Source organism: Falco biarmicus, chromosome 7, assembly GCF_023638135.1.
Source record: "Falco biarmicus isolate bFalBia1 chromosome 7, bFalBia1.pri, whole genome shotgun sequence".
NCBI classification, from domain to species: domain Eukaryota; kingdom Metazoa; phylum Chordata; class Aves; order Falconiformes; family Falconidae; genus Falco; species Falco biarmicus.
Genome location: NC_079294.1, coordinates 69,409,855 through 69,425,116, shown reverse-complemented (window position 1 = coordinate 69,425,116; position 15,262 = coordinate 69,409,855). Strand labels below are relative to the sequence as shown.

Here is a 15,262-nt window from a genome sequence, read left to right as displayed (position 1 = left end):
TCATTAACCTGCTCCTTCAGCGGGGAGGGGGCCGTCAGAGATGGGAAGGTTCCCGATCTATAAAATAAAATACAGGGTATTCCCCGTGGAGGTTTAATGCGCACGATAATCAGTTAGTCATTCATATTTTCCTAGCCTTGCCTGTGCAATAAAAAATATTTAGTTTCTTGGCAGCGGGCCAGCGGCGGGCTGAATGGATCGATGCCTCTAAATGCTTGACATGATTCTCTGGTAGCTGCGAGGTTTTTCAGCATGACTGCCTGAGAAGAAAGACCCCGGTGTTATCCAAAGCTGCTTATTGGGTACCGAGGAGAAACATGAACTGCTTTAGTTCTCCCTTTCAGCTGGGAAAGAAAGGCAGGCAGAGGAGCTTAGGAACATTTCTGCTTAGCAGGGGTGGCAGGCTCTGCTACAAGACATGAAATGATGGTAATTTCTCCTGCTGCTCTGAGAAACTAATTGAAGGGCATCTGCGCAGGGCTGGGGCTGTGCTGCAGGGCGATGCAGGGCTGGGCTTTCTCTGGCGCTCTCAAGGTGGTTTTGCGCTGCCATTTTTGCTCCCGGCGCAATCCCAGCATGCGAGGGGCTTTCCTGGGAATGCCGGCATCTCCTGGGCTTTGTTACTTGAAGCGAGCACAGACAGCCCCCCCCCCCCCCCGAGCGGAGCTGTGCAGCGGGGCGCCTGGTGACGTGGGTTTTTCCAAACATTTTTTGGATGCCTTTTGGCTCGGCTGCTTGTCTGGCTTGTCTGGGGCTGGGATGAAGCGGTTCCTTTGCTCCCCTAATAAATGCCGGGGATGAGGCCCCTCAACACTGCTGATTCTGGGGGAAGCACCCATGGGCTCTCGTGGGTGCCAGCCCTTGTGCAAAGCCCTTCCCGTGCCCAGGGTTGTGCAAAGCTCTGGTGCTCCCCCCGTCAGGGGCAGAGGATGATGTGGAGATGGGGCTGGTGTAGGGGAGCACAGCTTATCCCCTCTCTGCATTCACCAGTACCTGCTGGTGGATCCCAGCGGCTGCTGGGAGCTGCTGCAATTGCCCACAGCCTCCTCCCAGGGTTTGCCTTTTGAAACAACAACCAGCTCCCTTTTTCCCGCTCTGCTTTTGCAGTAAATAGGCTCAGGTGCCCATGAGCAGCCTTGCTGGAGCGGAGCAGCCATGCGGGGCTGCCCCGACAGCATCCCCGGGGCTCAGGGCGATGCTCAGTTTGGTGGCGGCCAGCCCCCAGCCCTGGCTGCCCCTGTCCCCTGGCATGGTGGGCTGCAGAGGCTCAGCCCCCCGGCGGGGTTTTGCAGTCTGGGGCAGGGCTGGCTGGCTGTTTGCAGCACCCTCTAAGCTGCTGCTCGTGAAGTCTTGTTGCCTTCTGCTTCCAACACTAGAAGTGTCTTTTGTTTTTGCAGAATAACTCCGTTTCGCCCTCTGAGAGCCTGAGAGCCAGCGAGAAGCATCGGAGCTCCACAGATTACAGCATTGACTCCAAGAAGCGGAAAGCAGAGGAGAAGGACAGCATGAGCCGATATGTAAGTGGCAGGGATGGTCTGCAGCCGGGTCCAGTGGCTGGGGGACCCCTAGAGCCCCCGGGGGATGCGGTCATGCCAGGCATGGGGCATGCGGCATGTGTGTGGGCAGGACTTTGGGTGGGAGAAAGTGAGGTTTGGGTAATATTTTCCAAATGCGGCATGGTAACTTGTGTCATGCTGCTGGGGGTGGGGGGGGGTGGGGTGGGGGCGGAGTTGGGCTCCCTGGGGGGCTGCCCCCCACCCCAGGGTATGGCAGCTCACTGCAGGATGTAACTCAGCGCTGTGTTTCAGGACAGCGATGGTGACAAGAGTGATGACCTGGTGGTCGACGTCTCCAATGAGGTGAGCCATGGGGGTGTTCTGGCAGATTTGCTCCTCTCCCGTGGTGTGGTGGGGGTTTGGAGGGTGGGGGGCAATGCCTTAGGGGCCCCCTGTCACCAGCCCAGTTCCTGCCTGGAAGAGGAGCCAGAGGGAGCTCTCCCCCTTGCTGGGGGGGGTACCAATGCTTTCTCCTGTCTCGCAGGACCCTGCCACCCCCCGGGTTAGCCCAGCCCACTCCCCCCCAGAGAACGGCATAGACAAAGCCCGCGGGCTGAAGAAGGGGGACGCACCAAACAGCCCGGCCTCAGTCGCCTCCTCCAGCAGCACTCCCTCCTCCAAGACTAAAGACCTGGGCCACGTATGTCCTTCGCTCGGCTGGGGCGGGGGGGTCTGACCCTGCCAGCTGTGGGTGCTTGCTGGGTCTGGGGTCTTGGTGAGCAGGGGCTGTGGATGCCAGTGGTTGAACCTCATCCTCCTGTTTTTCATCCTTTCTCCTTGCAGAATGACAAATCGTCAACGCCCGGGCTCAAGTCGAACACTCCGACGCCAAGGAACGACGCTCCAACCCCGGGGACGAGCAGCACCCCAGGGCTGCGGCCAATGCCTGGCAAGCCGACCGGCATGGACCCCCTGGGTGGGTACCAGTCCCCTGGTGCCACCTCTGCTGCTGTCCCCAGCACAGCTTCAGCCCGTGTCCTCTACTGGGAGCACGGCAGCTTTGAGGGGGTTCAGGTTTATCGGGGACCAAATCCAGGGCAGCTCAGGGGGTCCCGGTGCCAGAGATGGGGTGCGGAGGGAGGTCCAGCCTTTGCATCTTTGCCTCTGGGGGGAGTGGGGCTGGATGCTGGTGGGCTCCGTCACCTGACCGTGTCCCCAACCCTCCCTCAGCCTCGGCCCTGCGGACACCCATCTCCATTGCGGGCTCCTACGCGGCTCCCTTCGCCATGATGGGGCACCATGAGATGAACGGCTCGCTCACCAGCCCTGGTGCCTACGCGGGGCTCCACAACATCCCCCCACAGATGAGCGCTGCTGCCGCCGCCGCCGCTGCCTACGGCCGGTCACCAATGGTGAGCTTTGGAGCTGTACGTAGCACTTTTAGCTCCTTTTCTCGCTCCCGGTGGGGTGGGTGGGTGTGGGGAGGGTCTGGGTGTGTGTGTAGGGGTGTCTCCCCTGTGTCAGCTGTGAAACTGGGGCTCCTCACTAGCTGATTCATCTGCTGTTGAAGGGTGCTGGGTGTAGAGATGCCTCCCCACGGGGTGATGTGCGTGTACCACTACATGGGGGTTTATCCTTCCCCCTGGGTGCATGCAAAGTACCCATTATGCAGCCCCATTCCCATTACTCTTGCTAAACACTCGATGGCATGCTTTAAGGCAAAACACAGTCAAAACAAGAAGTAAAACACTGCCCTTAAATGTAGAGATGGGGGTTTCTGCAGCTGGGGTGGTGGGCATGGCTTGGCTGCTCCTGTTGCTGGGCATTTGGGAACAGCATGGGGAGGGTGAGTGTCGCACACTGTGCCTTGCAGTCCCCAAACCTTTGGCTGATTCCCCAGTCTTTCCCCCTTCCTGCCAGGGGAAAAAATAACAATCCCTTACTGAGCAGTAAGGGGGATGAGGGAGCCGCCGAGTGTCCCCCCACCTGCCTGGGCTCATGGATGGGAAGCTGTTCGCTCGCGTGCTCCGCTCGTGTCCGGCCTCACCCGTGTCTGTGTGTCTCGGCAGGTTGGCTTTGACCCACACCCACCCATGAGAGCCCCCGGCCTGCCCTCGAGCCTGGCGTCCATCCCAGGAGGGAAGCCGTAAGCCCCTCTTTGTCTGTTTGCCTGCTGGGTGGGCATGGGTGCCCGGGAGGGAGGTGAGCGTGGGGCTGGGGCCAGCCCAGCCCCCGGCTTGCTGGGGCAAGGCATGACCCGGCAGCTGGGTTGCAATGCCACCTGCCTGCCCCTTATGCTGGGTTTGCAGCAAACCTCTGTCTGTGGGGCTGACCCCCCTGTTTGCCCTCCCCTGACAGTGCCTACTCCTTCCACGTGAGCGCCGACGGGCAGATGCAGCCGGTTCCCTTTCCCCACGATGCCCTGGCGGGTCCCGGCATCCCACGGCACGCCCGGCAGATCAACACGCTGAGCCACGGGGAGGTGGTGTGTGCCGTCACCATCAGCAACCCCACCAGGCACGTCTACACGGGCGGCAAAGGGTGCGTGAAGATCTGGGATATCAGCCAGCCAGGCAGCAAGAGCCCCATCTCCCAGCTGGACTGCCTGGTAAGGGGGCTGGGGGCGGCACGGCCGCGCACGGGGGCTGGAGCATCCCTGATGCACACACAAGCGAGCAAGCCGCAGTGGATTGCCGCTGGTCCCCAAGCGCATGTTCCCCCTGCTTTCCCCTACCTTTACCATGACAAATTGTTCTCTGCTGTCCCCCAACACCACCTCTGTCCCCCTCCAGAACAGAGATAACTACATTCGCTCCTGCAAGCTCCTTCCCGATGGCCGCACGCTGATCGTGGGAGGGGAGGCGAGCACGCTCACCATCTGGGACCTGGCTTCCCCGACACCCCGCATCAAGGCCGAGCTGACCTCCTCTGCCCCCGCCTGCTACGCCCTAGCCATCAGCCCCGATGCCAAAGTCTGCTTCTCCTGCTGCAGCGACGGCAACATCGCCGTCTGGGACCTGCACAACCAGACGCTTGTCAGGTGAGCCAGCCTCGGCACCTGGCCGCGGCACGAGGGCTGGGAGCACTGCAGCTTGCTCTTCTCCGGAATTGGGGTCTTTCGGGCCACGTTTTGGCATGAGGACCTCAGGGATGGCGACAAGAATGCTATCTTGTGATGCTTGGTAAGTGAGCCTAGGAGGCTTGGCCAGGATGGCAAAGGATGCTCCCTGGGTAGGTGTCCAGGCATGGTTGGTGTGGAGAAGCCTCGTAAATGTAGCCTGAGCACCTTGAAACAACCTGTGTGCTTTTTGCTAGTGTTCCCCTTGAAGATTTGTGTTATCTTTTTGCTGCTTAAAGGCAATTTCAAGGCCACACAGATGGTGCCAGCTGCATAGATATCTCGCATGATGGTACGAAGTTGTGGACAGGGGGTCTGGACAACACAGTGCGTTCCTGGGACCTGCGGGAAGGGAGGCAGCTCCAGCAGCATGACTTCACCTCCCAGGTAAGCAGGGGGTGCCCGCGGCCCTGGGAGGGGGGAACAACCTTGCCTCATCGTGCAGCTCCTTGTGGAGACCCCATGGAGGGCTTTAACCGGGGCAGTCTGCTCGGCATCCAGCTCCTGTGTGGCTGTGAGAGGGGGCTTTTCCTGCTGGGAAAATGGCCTGCACAGGCCCCTGTTAGCTCTGTGCATGGTTGTCCGCACTGCTTTAGGTGAAACCCAAGAGTCTTCAGGGTGGTGAGAGCTCTGGGGCTCCCTGACTCTTGTTTCAGCTCCTCTTTCATCGCTTTTTCATCTGCTGCAAGGCTGGGCTGCCATTAGGAAAGCAGTGCTTGCCCAGGGCCACCTGTGGATGTCACAGGCTGGCTCTAGGTGCCTTGCAGGTGAGATGGCTGCAGGTCTCAGGCTCTGGCCACCTCCTGCAGACCCTCCCGGAGCCCTTGTCCAGAGGGGCAAAGCTGGGACTTTGTGTCCTCTTGGCAAGTGTAGCAGCATCCATGGGGCTCAAGCTGTCCCAGCATGTGCAGGTCTTGCACAGCTGCTCCTAATTTATGGATGTGCCTCTCCAAACCCTGCTGCACCTCTTTGGAGCTGGCCAGCAACCTCCACCAGTGCCATACAGCTGGTGAAACTGGAGTTGTGTGGTCAGGGTCAAGAACGGCAGCCGGGTGGTCAAGGTCTCCGCTGTGTGCCAGCCACCAGCCCCATGGCACAGCATTAATACTCGCCGTCATGGAGCTGGGCATCCAGAAGCTGTGCCACCAGGGTTTCCAGCACATGAGTAGCTGTGGCTTAGAGCTTATTTAGTCCTACCTCGTTCCACACCAAGTTTTCCTCTTCTGGAGGATGCCAGGAAGGTACTTTCTGTCCAAAGGCACAAGTGCTGTCCACGGAAGAGGCTGCGCTTCAGCTGGGGCAGGAGCCGGGGCTGTGCTGCAGAGACAGACACCATCGCCAGCTTCACTCTGCCCATGGATCGGTGGCTGGGGGGTGATTTAAGAGGACCTGGCCGTGTCCTTCCGTGCCGTTCGGGCTGTTTCTCTTCTGAATTGCTGGCCTTGCTGCCAGCGCTGCGGGCAAAGCAGTCACGATATTGAACTCTCTGAGGGGTCGGCCCCCAGCTCAGCTTGTGCCCGGGCAGTGGGTATCCCTGATGGGGGGTTGCTGGGGCTGCAGGCAGAGCCTGGTGGGTGCAGGCTGCCCCTCTGAGCACCCCTCTGCCCCCCTGCAGATCTTCTCACTGGGGTACTGCCCGACGGGCGAGTGGCTGGCGGTGGGCATGGAGAGCAGCAACGTGGAAGTGCTGCACCACACGAAGCCCGACAAGTACCAGCTGCACCTCCACGAGAGCTGTGTCCTCTCCCTCAAGTTTGCCTACTGCGGTAAGCAGCTCCGGTGCTGCGCTCGGCTCCTTCGGTGGCAGCTGGGCGTGCACATGAAGAACCATGGCAGGAAGGGACAACGTGTGGCACGGTGGTGTGGCGCTGAGGATGGACCAGGATCCATCCCACGGATGGCGCATTTGGGGATTGTCCTGGTAAAATGATCTCAGTTGTGGCTGCCGCCTGCCACATCGCGTGACGGGAGGTGGTGAACCAGCACCTGCTCGTGCTGGAGTGCATCCCGGTGGAGGGGGGCTGGGGTGAGCATCTCTGAAAAACCTCCAGGCTGTTCATTTTGTCCAAAATCTCCACTTTCTGAGGTTAAACAGCCAGAAGTCTCTGGGGGGGCAGGGGCAGGGAGATTTTGGCTTCAGGGTCTGGCCAGTGGCTTTGGCGCTGCTGGCCACAGGGAGTCGGCAGCGGCAGCTTTCGGCTGCTGACGCTGCTTTTCCTGGGCACAGGTAAATGGTTTGTGAGTACTGGAAAAGACAACCTGCTCAACGCCTGGAGGACGCCCTACGGAGCGAGCATCTTCCAGGTAGGAGGCTGCTTCTGGGGCTGGGCATGGGGGTGGGCTACACCCAGACCCCCTTCTCGGCATCATCCTGGAGAGGGGAAAATCCTTTTGGGGTGGCCAGATGGGTACCCAGCCTGCGGGATGTAGTGAGAGCACCAGCATGGATGCTGCTTGGTGGAACACAGCCGCGGCAGCCTCATCGGGGAAACCAAACTGATGGTTTTTTGGGGGGGTTTCTCCCCCCCTTTTTTTCCCCCCCCAGTCCAAGGAATCCTCGTCTGTCTTAAGTTGTGACATTTCAGCAGACGACAAGTACATCGTCACGGGCTCTGGTGACAAGAAGGCCACAGTCTACGAGGTCATCTACTAACTGCGGATTTTATAGCAGGGCTGGCAGCTCCCAGCCCCGGCCGTGGCAGGACTCGGGCGGCCGGCGGGCAGCGGCCGGGGGCTCGGGGGGGCTGCCCCAGGGTGGCCCCGGGGGCTCGGCCACGAACCGGCTGCTCTGGCAGGGCTCTGCCTTGAGGGCCCGGCGTACAATACACACGGATTTATTTGGAGGTCTGCAAATATGGCACACATTGAAGCCCTAAACAAATTTTTGTTTGGTTTTAGGGTTTTGGGTTTTATTTTGATTTTTTTGTTTGTTTGTTTTCTGGTTCTTTCCGTCTGCGCTTTGGTGGCACTATAAAGGACTTATTTTTTATTGTGACTTTTTTTTTTTTGTGCATCCTGCATAAGACTTGTGAAAAATGTAAATAACGGACTAGTAAATAGCATTGGAAGGGTGGGGGACCCCTCCCGGTACACTAGTTGTGTATTTTTCGTCTGCTGTAATTGTATTCCACTGATGGTTTTGGTGGTGGCAATTTTATTTTTTTTTTCCTTACCCCCTCAAAGCGTCCGTTGGGACGTGACTTTGCCATGCAGCGCGTAACCAGGCTGAGCAAAGATGTCCACTGGTGAAAGTTGTTCCTACTGTCGTACCCGTGCGTTGTTCGGTGTGTTAGTGATGGTGGGACGCTGCTGGGACCGCGGGGGACTCGGTCGGATCCTCAGCTACTGATGGGACATCAGCAACACAATCACCTTTTTTTATATATGGATTTTTTTGTGCTCGTATGTTTGAAGAAAAGGGGAAGCCCACGCTGCGGGATCGTCTGCGCAAGCCCTTCTTGGTCTTCGGACAGAAGCAATGAGGAGTGATTTCAAAGAAAGCATAGTAAATTCAGCTCAGGGAGCCACGAAAGATAATAGCAACTTATGTGTTTTGTATTCAAATGAAAGTAAAGAATTAGAATTGATAACCTTTAAAATACAGTTTTTTTAAAAGCAAAGTTTACTAACAAGTAGGGTTTGTGTGTGGTGGGGGGAAGGGGCTGGCTTTGGTAGGGTCCTGTGGGCTATATGGTCTTGTGTCTTCTGGTTATATAGGTTCTGATGAAGCAAACCCCCTCCCCCCACAGGCCTGCATTTCAGCATTTTGTACTAAAGGGTTAAAAAAAAAAAAAAGACGTAACAGGAAATAAAAGTATTTGTGTAGCAGAAGCGCTCACCCTGTATTGTAGCATATGGAAGAGAATTTTTATACTACATTTTTATGGATTATTTTTTGATTTTAATCTGGTCAAAAATAATAATTGCTTAGGCTTCAGGTGAGAACTGCCTGGTTTACAGACGTGGATAGTACAGATGGGGGAGAGGAGGATGGAGTGGAGGTGGTTGGTACCTGGGGTGTGCGCTTGGCATCGCATCCCTCCGAGCAGCCGCTCTGGGGCCGGGAGAGGCGAGTTGGGGTTGGAAGGAGGTCTCATGGGAAATGATTTGGGTTGGGTTTTTTTTTCTTTTCTTCCCCCCATCAAAATAAGAGGATTTGGAGATGTTTTGCCCTTTTATGTTCAAAAGAAAAAGAAGGGGGATGTCCTAGGAAAACAGTGTCTGCTGTGTGCGGCTCGTTGGTGCTCGCTGCGTGCTGCCTCGGCCAGGGAGGAGATGGGATTGATCTTGTGCGCTAATTACCCAGCGAAGGAAAAAGCAAGCTCTTTAAACCTGCATTTAGGGAAAGTGTTCTAAGGGCGGGCGGTTTGGCTCAGAAAAGTCACTCTGACAAGGCCCCCGGTGCCAACAGCCCCACGCTGGCGCCTGCTGAGGGGTTTGGCAGTGCCCTCTGTGTGTTTTGGTCCCCGGGGCTGATGCAGGGGTAGCTCCAGGTGTCCCCCTGCACCCGCAGACTTGGGACCAGTGTCTGACCCCCTGGTGTTTGTGGAGCATCCCCCCTCTTTGCATTGATGGGGAGGTGCATTTGAAAGGGCTGGGGAGCTTTGGATTGCCCCTGTGGCAAACTCCTCCAGCAGTAAGGTCACCCCCAGCTCGTGTCCCGCATGGTCACTGGTTTGCAAGTTGGTGCTTCATTTTCCTCCAAAAAAAATAAAAATAAAGGAACTGCATGTACTGGAGCTGGCGGAGGGTTACTGAGTCAGACTTCTCAACTTTACACCAAAGTATGTAGCAGAATATGTACAGCTGTTAATAACTACAACTGGTTTTTGTAAAAAAGGGAGAAAAAAGAAAAAAAAAGCAAAAAAGAATAAAAAAGTAAATGTAATGAAGCTCAAATGAAAGCAAAGTGTCTATAAACCATTTGCTCTCTGAAAACCTGCACTGAGTTGTTAATAAAAGCAAGCAAAGCAAGCGAGGGGCTGTTGTTGCTGTGCGGTGGGGCTGGGGGCTACAGGACACCCCTGGGCTAGGGACCCCCTTACTGATGGGGTGACGGTGGAGGTCGGCTGAAGCAAGAACCGAGCTCAGGACTGATGGGAGCCACCGATTGCAGCCCCCAGCCCTTGGCTTCTCCCCGTCCTCATGGTGCTGGGTGCTGCTGCAGCGAGTCCCTGGGCACCCTGGACCCCATCGCTTCTTTTTAATTCCTGAAAGCATCACCCAGCTGCCTTATTTCTGCTGCTGCAAGCCTGCAGGGAGGACTTTGGGAGGCAGAGGCAGGGCTGGGAGCAGGAGCCCTGCACTCTGGGGGGATGCCGAGGCAGGGGGGCAGCACTCGGGGTGCCCGTGGCTGCAGGTGGGATGCTCGCTGTGCCTCAGGGACTGGGTCGGGGGGCCCCAAAACCATGGGGCATGAGCACCCGCGTTCCTGCACTCTCAGCCCGGGTGCCCCTGACAGAGACAAAGCACTTTCCTTGAACTAGGACATATGTACCGTCCTACGGGGGCTTCCCTGTGATGTATTGAACATGACAGAGCCTGCTGCGAGGGAGAAATAAAAAGCAGGAGCAGCACTCTAACTGCTTGGTTTCCCGATAATGTACAGCGGTAAATGGTTATGAGTGCATTTAAATCTGATTTTAAGCTGGATGGAATGAGGGGCTTACACAGGGGACCATTAAAAGATAAAAATTGCAAGAAATCCTTTGTTGTAAGATTTCGGAGAGCCTGGCACCGGGGAGTGGAAGGGTTCGGCAGAGCCCGGCATCCCCCCAGTGCTGCCCCTTCGGGCACCTGATCTGCTGCGGCTTCTGCTTTCAACAGTTCCCAGCAAACTGTTGCCCTTTGCAATTAATTTGGTTTGACTACAACCTTTCTGAAAGTGCTGACGGAGGAGGTGTTAAAGCCGTGCGCAGTCTCTCCGATTCCCATTTACACTATCAGCCAGGCGCCGAACGCCCGTACTTTATAATTAAAGTATTTCGAGCTCCACAGACTAATTTTTTTTTAATTATATATTCATAAGGGCTTTTTTTTTTTTTTTTTTAACATGCTTTTAGTTCAGCCTCGGCCGATGCTGCTGTGACACACCAGGGTGTGAGACCTTGCACATCAGCCGGCAGATCGGGTGGGAGCTGCCGTGGGGCAGGACCCCACAGCTGCACCGCGCTGCAGGTGGGCTGTGGCCTGGTAGACCTGGCAAACGGCATCTTTTGGGTGGCATTACCCACTTCTCATCAGCGATTTCCTTCCATGAGCATTGCATCCTGCAAGGAGGGGCTCCCATGGAGGTGTGCAAGATATTTGATCACCAAATATTGATGCTGAGCATCAATACTGAGTCGTTACCTTTTTGGGTGCACCCTGTAGCTGTTACCCTTTCAGGTGCACCCTGGCGTTGCTCCTGGCTGGTTTCCCGCAGCAGACCCTTGCCGGTGAGGACGGAGGGTGCAGCAGAGGGTGCAGTAGCTGGGTGCAGGTCACCCCTCCAGCAGCCGCCTGGGGCTGGGCGCCGCTCCCCCTTCGCAGCCCAGCTCTCCAAGGTGGCAGTTGATCCAAATTGTGCTTTGAGTAACCAATAATTACCAAATTACAGCGTGTAGGCCCTGGCGTTGAGGCAGAGGGGGCGAGTGTGCTGTGAAGTAACTAACCCGGCTGACTGAGGTGCAGGGTGGCTGCTCAGGCTGCAGCCGTGCCAGCCACCCTGATGCACCCCCTGCATTTTGGCTTTGGCAGAGCTGCCTCGGGGCTCCTGCGCAGCTGGTGGGGTGCACATGTGTCCCCCGCCGCGAGCGGGCTGGGAAGGAGGATGGTGACCCCCAGGAATGCCTGCCCCCAGCCTGGCCAAGCAGCTTTTCTCACACTGTGTCTCTCGTTCCTGAACGGCAGCACCAGGCAATGCTGCAGGTGCAGAAGAGCTGTGCCGTGCCACGTGTTCGATGCCATGCCGCGCCATGCCATGCCACGCTATGCCCACCGCAGCAGCGAAGCCCTCCACCGCGGGTTGGGCTCCGCAGTCCGGCGGCCGTGCCGTTTGCAGCACGGCGAGCGGGGATAACGGGGTGCATCCTTCCCCCTCCGTTTTCGCCGGCTCTGTGCCCAGTTCGGTGGGGCGGCTCGCCCTTCGGGGTGCAAGGGGCAGCACCTCCCCGCAGCACGGCTCCCAGGGCAGCGGCTGGGCAGGGTTGTGTCGGGAGGGCCGAGACCCCCTTCCCACCCCCTTCCCATCCGCCATCCGCTCGGTTGCTGCGGCACCTAATGCCATCCCTCCTCGCCGGCTCGGAACAGATGGCGGGAGGAGGCTCTGGGACACCATCAGCTGTTGTTATCGCTAGCTGATGACACGGAGTGTAAATTCTGTTGGCACTACTCCCTTCGTCTGTTCTGCCTCTGCATCCCACCAGTTTTAATTACTGTAATTGAGTTATAATGAATGATTGTGCATTACCATTGTCTGTAATGTGGCAGGGAGTATTCTGTTCGTTACACACTCCATCTAACAACATGCCCCTCCTCGTTGCTTTGTTTATCTGGTTGAAGGGTGTCATCACTTCAAATGGCAGAGATAAAACAGTACTCAGAGTGTCTGCGTTTAGATGTTTATCGTTTTTCTGTTCTCAGGCACTGGTGCTTCACTGAATCCCAGTGGAAAACTGCAGAAACAGATAAAAACTAATTTGGCTTAATCCCTCTTGAAAAAAAAAAACAAACCCAACCCACAAACCCAACACAAAAAAACAAAACACCACAACAGAAAAAAAAGCCAAAAAACCCCCAACACCCAAACCAAACCAAAAAACCAACCCTGCAGAGCTGAAAAAATCATTAGCATGGATTGACACACACCGCCCATGGCAGGAGGGATCGCCCAGAGCCTCTCCTGGAGGGGGCTTGCCACACCGGGTGGCTTGTGGCTGCCAGCCTGTCCCTTCTGCAGGTGACACAGGCACCTGGAGCCCTGGGAAAGGCGCCTGGCCCTGCTCTGCCCATGCCTGTGCCTGCCATTTGGCCTCTGCAAGGTGCTCACAAGCCGCCCTCGCCTTTGCTGCCAGGGGAGAGGCTGCTCCTGGCGCCAGGCTGGGGACAGCAACACCAGAAAGTGTCACTGCCCCAGGCTGGGGACAGCCCAAGCCCAGCCCTGGGGCTGTTTCTGACGGTGACATCTCAACGCTGACTCAGGACATTTGCAAAGCCCCTGATAGAGCTCAACCCTGCTGCAGCCAGCCGGACTGTGCTGGTGCTTACGCAGCACTTGAAGAGCCAGCTTCCACCTAGAGACGTGCCAGAGCACCAAGGGTCTCTGCCACTCTTGGAAAGGGATATTCACAGAATCATGGAATCATCACATCGTTTGGGATGGAAGGGACCTTAAAGCCCATCCAGTCCCACCCCCCTGCCACAGGCAGGGACACCTTCCACCAGCCCAGGTTGCTCCCAGCCCCGTCCAGCCTGGCCTTGGGCACTGCCAGGGATGGGGCAGCCACAGCTGCTCTGGGTGCATCACTCACACGGGGCACACTGGCCTTGCCCAGCCAGTTTCCCCTAGGTGGGATGCAGACAGGGGGCTGGGGGGAGGTGCTCTGTTCCCTCCCAGCCCCACCGAGTGTCCACAGGTGCCAGTGAGTTGGTCCCAGCTCCCAAGGGATGGATGAGCTCTGCTCTTCTGATCGCCCAGCTGCTCCGTTTGCAGCCTCCCCAAACACCTCCAGCCCCGCTGGCCTGTCGGCATCGTGGCGCAGAGCCGGCGGAGGCGAGCTGCCAGCCTTGGTCACGGCCGTTTGCCGCAAGCGCCGACACGTACTGTGCCCATCCTCTGCAAAGCAACCCAGGGGGAAATGAAAGGGGACGCGGTGCCAGCCAACGTGCCACCACCTCCGCTGCAAACAAACACGCTGAGGGAGGTGGCTGCTGCATGCTTTGCTGGCCCTAAAATGCACTAAAAGGCTTATTAATGCATAAAAAGTCTCAGACCTCATTAAAGCACTGCTGCACCACCTTCCCCCCCTTGCTGCAAGGGGGTGGGGTGGGGGTGCAGCAGTGCTTTAACGAGATTTATCTTTTCTGATAAATACCTTCCAAATGCTCGGCCACTTGAACGAGCCCCCCCTGCACCCCCCGGGGCCCAATCCTACAAATCTGGGGATCTCAAGCCGTGACCAAGGGGCGCAGCTCTACAGGGAGACATGGGAGCACCAAGCCCACTGCAAACACGGCATTCAAGTGGGAACGAACACTTTTTATTTTTGAGGTAGAGGCCAAGATCATATTAATTTTTAAAGGCAGCTCTGCATTCGGCAAGCGCCTATCATGCTTCTGTGAGGATAATAACGTGCTTGTGTGCACCTAATATTTCTTTTAGGCTGTGCCTGGCTTAGGAGAAAAGTGTTGTGTGAGCGTTTTTTTAAAAGACTTGGCTCCATCTGTACGCTGTCAGTAAATGGTTGAGCTAAATAACATGTTGTTATGAATAGTAGCATTTGATAGTTTTAAACCTTTTCTTTTTGCTTTTCTTTTTTTTCTTTTCTTTTTTTTTTTTTTTTCCAAGGTAAATTCCAGCGGGATCAACACTACACAGGAATTGCCCCGGAGGAAGTTGGCTGTTCACCAATTCATCTTGTAAAAAAAGATTCATTATTACTGTTGAGCTGAGATGAAACAATCCTCTGGAATTAACTAGTCTAATTTTGACCAGCCAATGTTTTGCTACAATGAAAGTTTTTATTGTTACACATAAAAGTCAAAACCCCCCAGCATCCCTGGGGAGAAGATGGGTGAGAAGATAAAGGTAACTGCGTGCACGGGTGCACGTGCGTGCTCACGCACATGCTCCTCTGCAGCCCCCAGGACCAGCCCCCAGCCCGGTATAATTATCCCATCATTCCTGAGCCCTGGATGGGCTGTGCCATGGGGAAAAGCCCTTTTTCCTAGGCAGCCATCAGGGATGCCCCAGTCTCAGCAGGATGCAGGAGCACTGGGCATCCCACACGTGGTGGCTTGAGCACTGGCGAGGGAGGTCGTGTGTTACAGAGTTTGAGATTTAAAATAAATGCAGAACTCCCCAGAGCAGGTTTGGCAGCAGGATGGGACCCTGCAGCATCGGTGGCTGGTGTGGGGCAGCCCTGGCGACCCACCAGATCAGCATGTGCCTGCCAGGGAGAGGTTTCCAGTGGGATATTTAGCAGCTGGGTGCCCCCTACCCTTTCACTTGCAGCCCCCCCCCCCCCCCCCCGGGGCAGAACCTTGCATCACATGCAATGTCTGGCATCACTCTGTGACACAAGCACCACTTCCAGCTTGCTGGAATAACCCCCCTTCCGAGGTGGGACTGCTCAGCAGGGCTGCTCCGGTGTGTGACCGTGATAGGCTCGGGGACAGGGACACTGTGGGAGCCAGAGGCATGTGGCAGCATGGGCAGCACCTCGTGCTACCCCCCGGGAGCTGCACCACAGGCCCCGGACACACTTGGGATGCTAACGAGGCTGTTGAGAACAAACGCCATGACTGACTGATAATTGGTATTTCATTCGTGCAGGTTTGATAGCTTCTGCTGGGAGGTTAATTAACGGTTCATTTATCCCCCAGAAGTACTGAACAAGAGTCTATTGACAGGTCTTGTTCACTCGGCATTTACCTTCCCGGGCACTGG

The 15,262-nt window shown here is 56.5% G+C and overlaps 1 protein-coding gene across 8 annotated transcripts in view; it reads left to right on the top strand.

Annotated features, from left to right (window-relative positions):
- Positions 1-9,589, top strand: part of TLE3 (TLE family member 3, transcriptional corepressor) — a 31,670-nt gene extending 22,081 nt beyond the window's left edge. For 5 of the 8 annotated variants that reach the window (XM_056346445.1, XM_056346450.1, XM_056346448.1 and 2 more), the window contains exons 10-21: positions 1,398-1,517; positions 1,809-1,859; positions 2,041-2,196; positions 2,340-2,472; positions 2,727-2,923; positions 3,566-3,642; positions 3,855-4,104; positions 4,289-4,536; positions 4,854-5,001; positions 6,230-6,380; positions 6,842-6,918; positions 7,160-9,589. In XM_056346445.1, coding sequence (XP_056202420.1) covers positions 1,398-1,517; positions 1,809-1,859; positions 2,041-2,196; positions 2,340-2,472; positions 2,727-2,923; positions 3,566-3,642; positions 3,855-4,104; positions 4,289-4,536; positions 4,854-5,001; positions 6,230-6,380; positions 6,842-6,918; positions 7,160-7,267 — 1,716 coding nt within the window. In that variant the 3' untranslated portion in view covers positions 7,268-9,589. The remainder of the gene's footprint in view (positions 1-1,397; positions 1,518-1,808; positions 1,860-2,040; positions 2,197-2,339; positions 2,473-2,726; positions 2,924-3,565; positions 3,643-3,854; positions 4,105-4,288; positions 4,537-4,853; positions 5,002-6,229; positions 6,381-6,841; positions 6,919-7,159) is intronic. The other 3 variants (XM_056346452.1, XM_056346447.1, XM_056346451.1) reach the window with 1 other exon arrangement.
- The last annotated feature ends 5,673 nt before the right edge of the window (positions 9,590-15,262 follow it).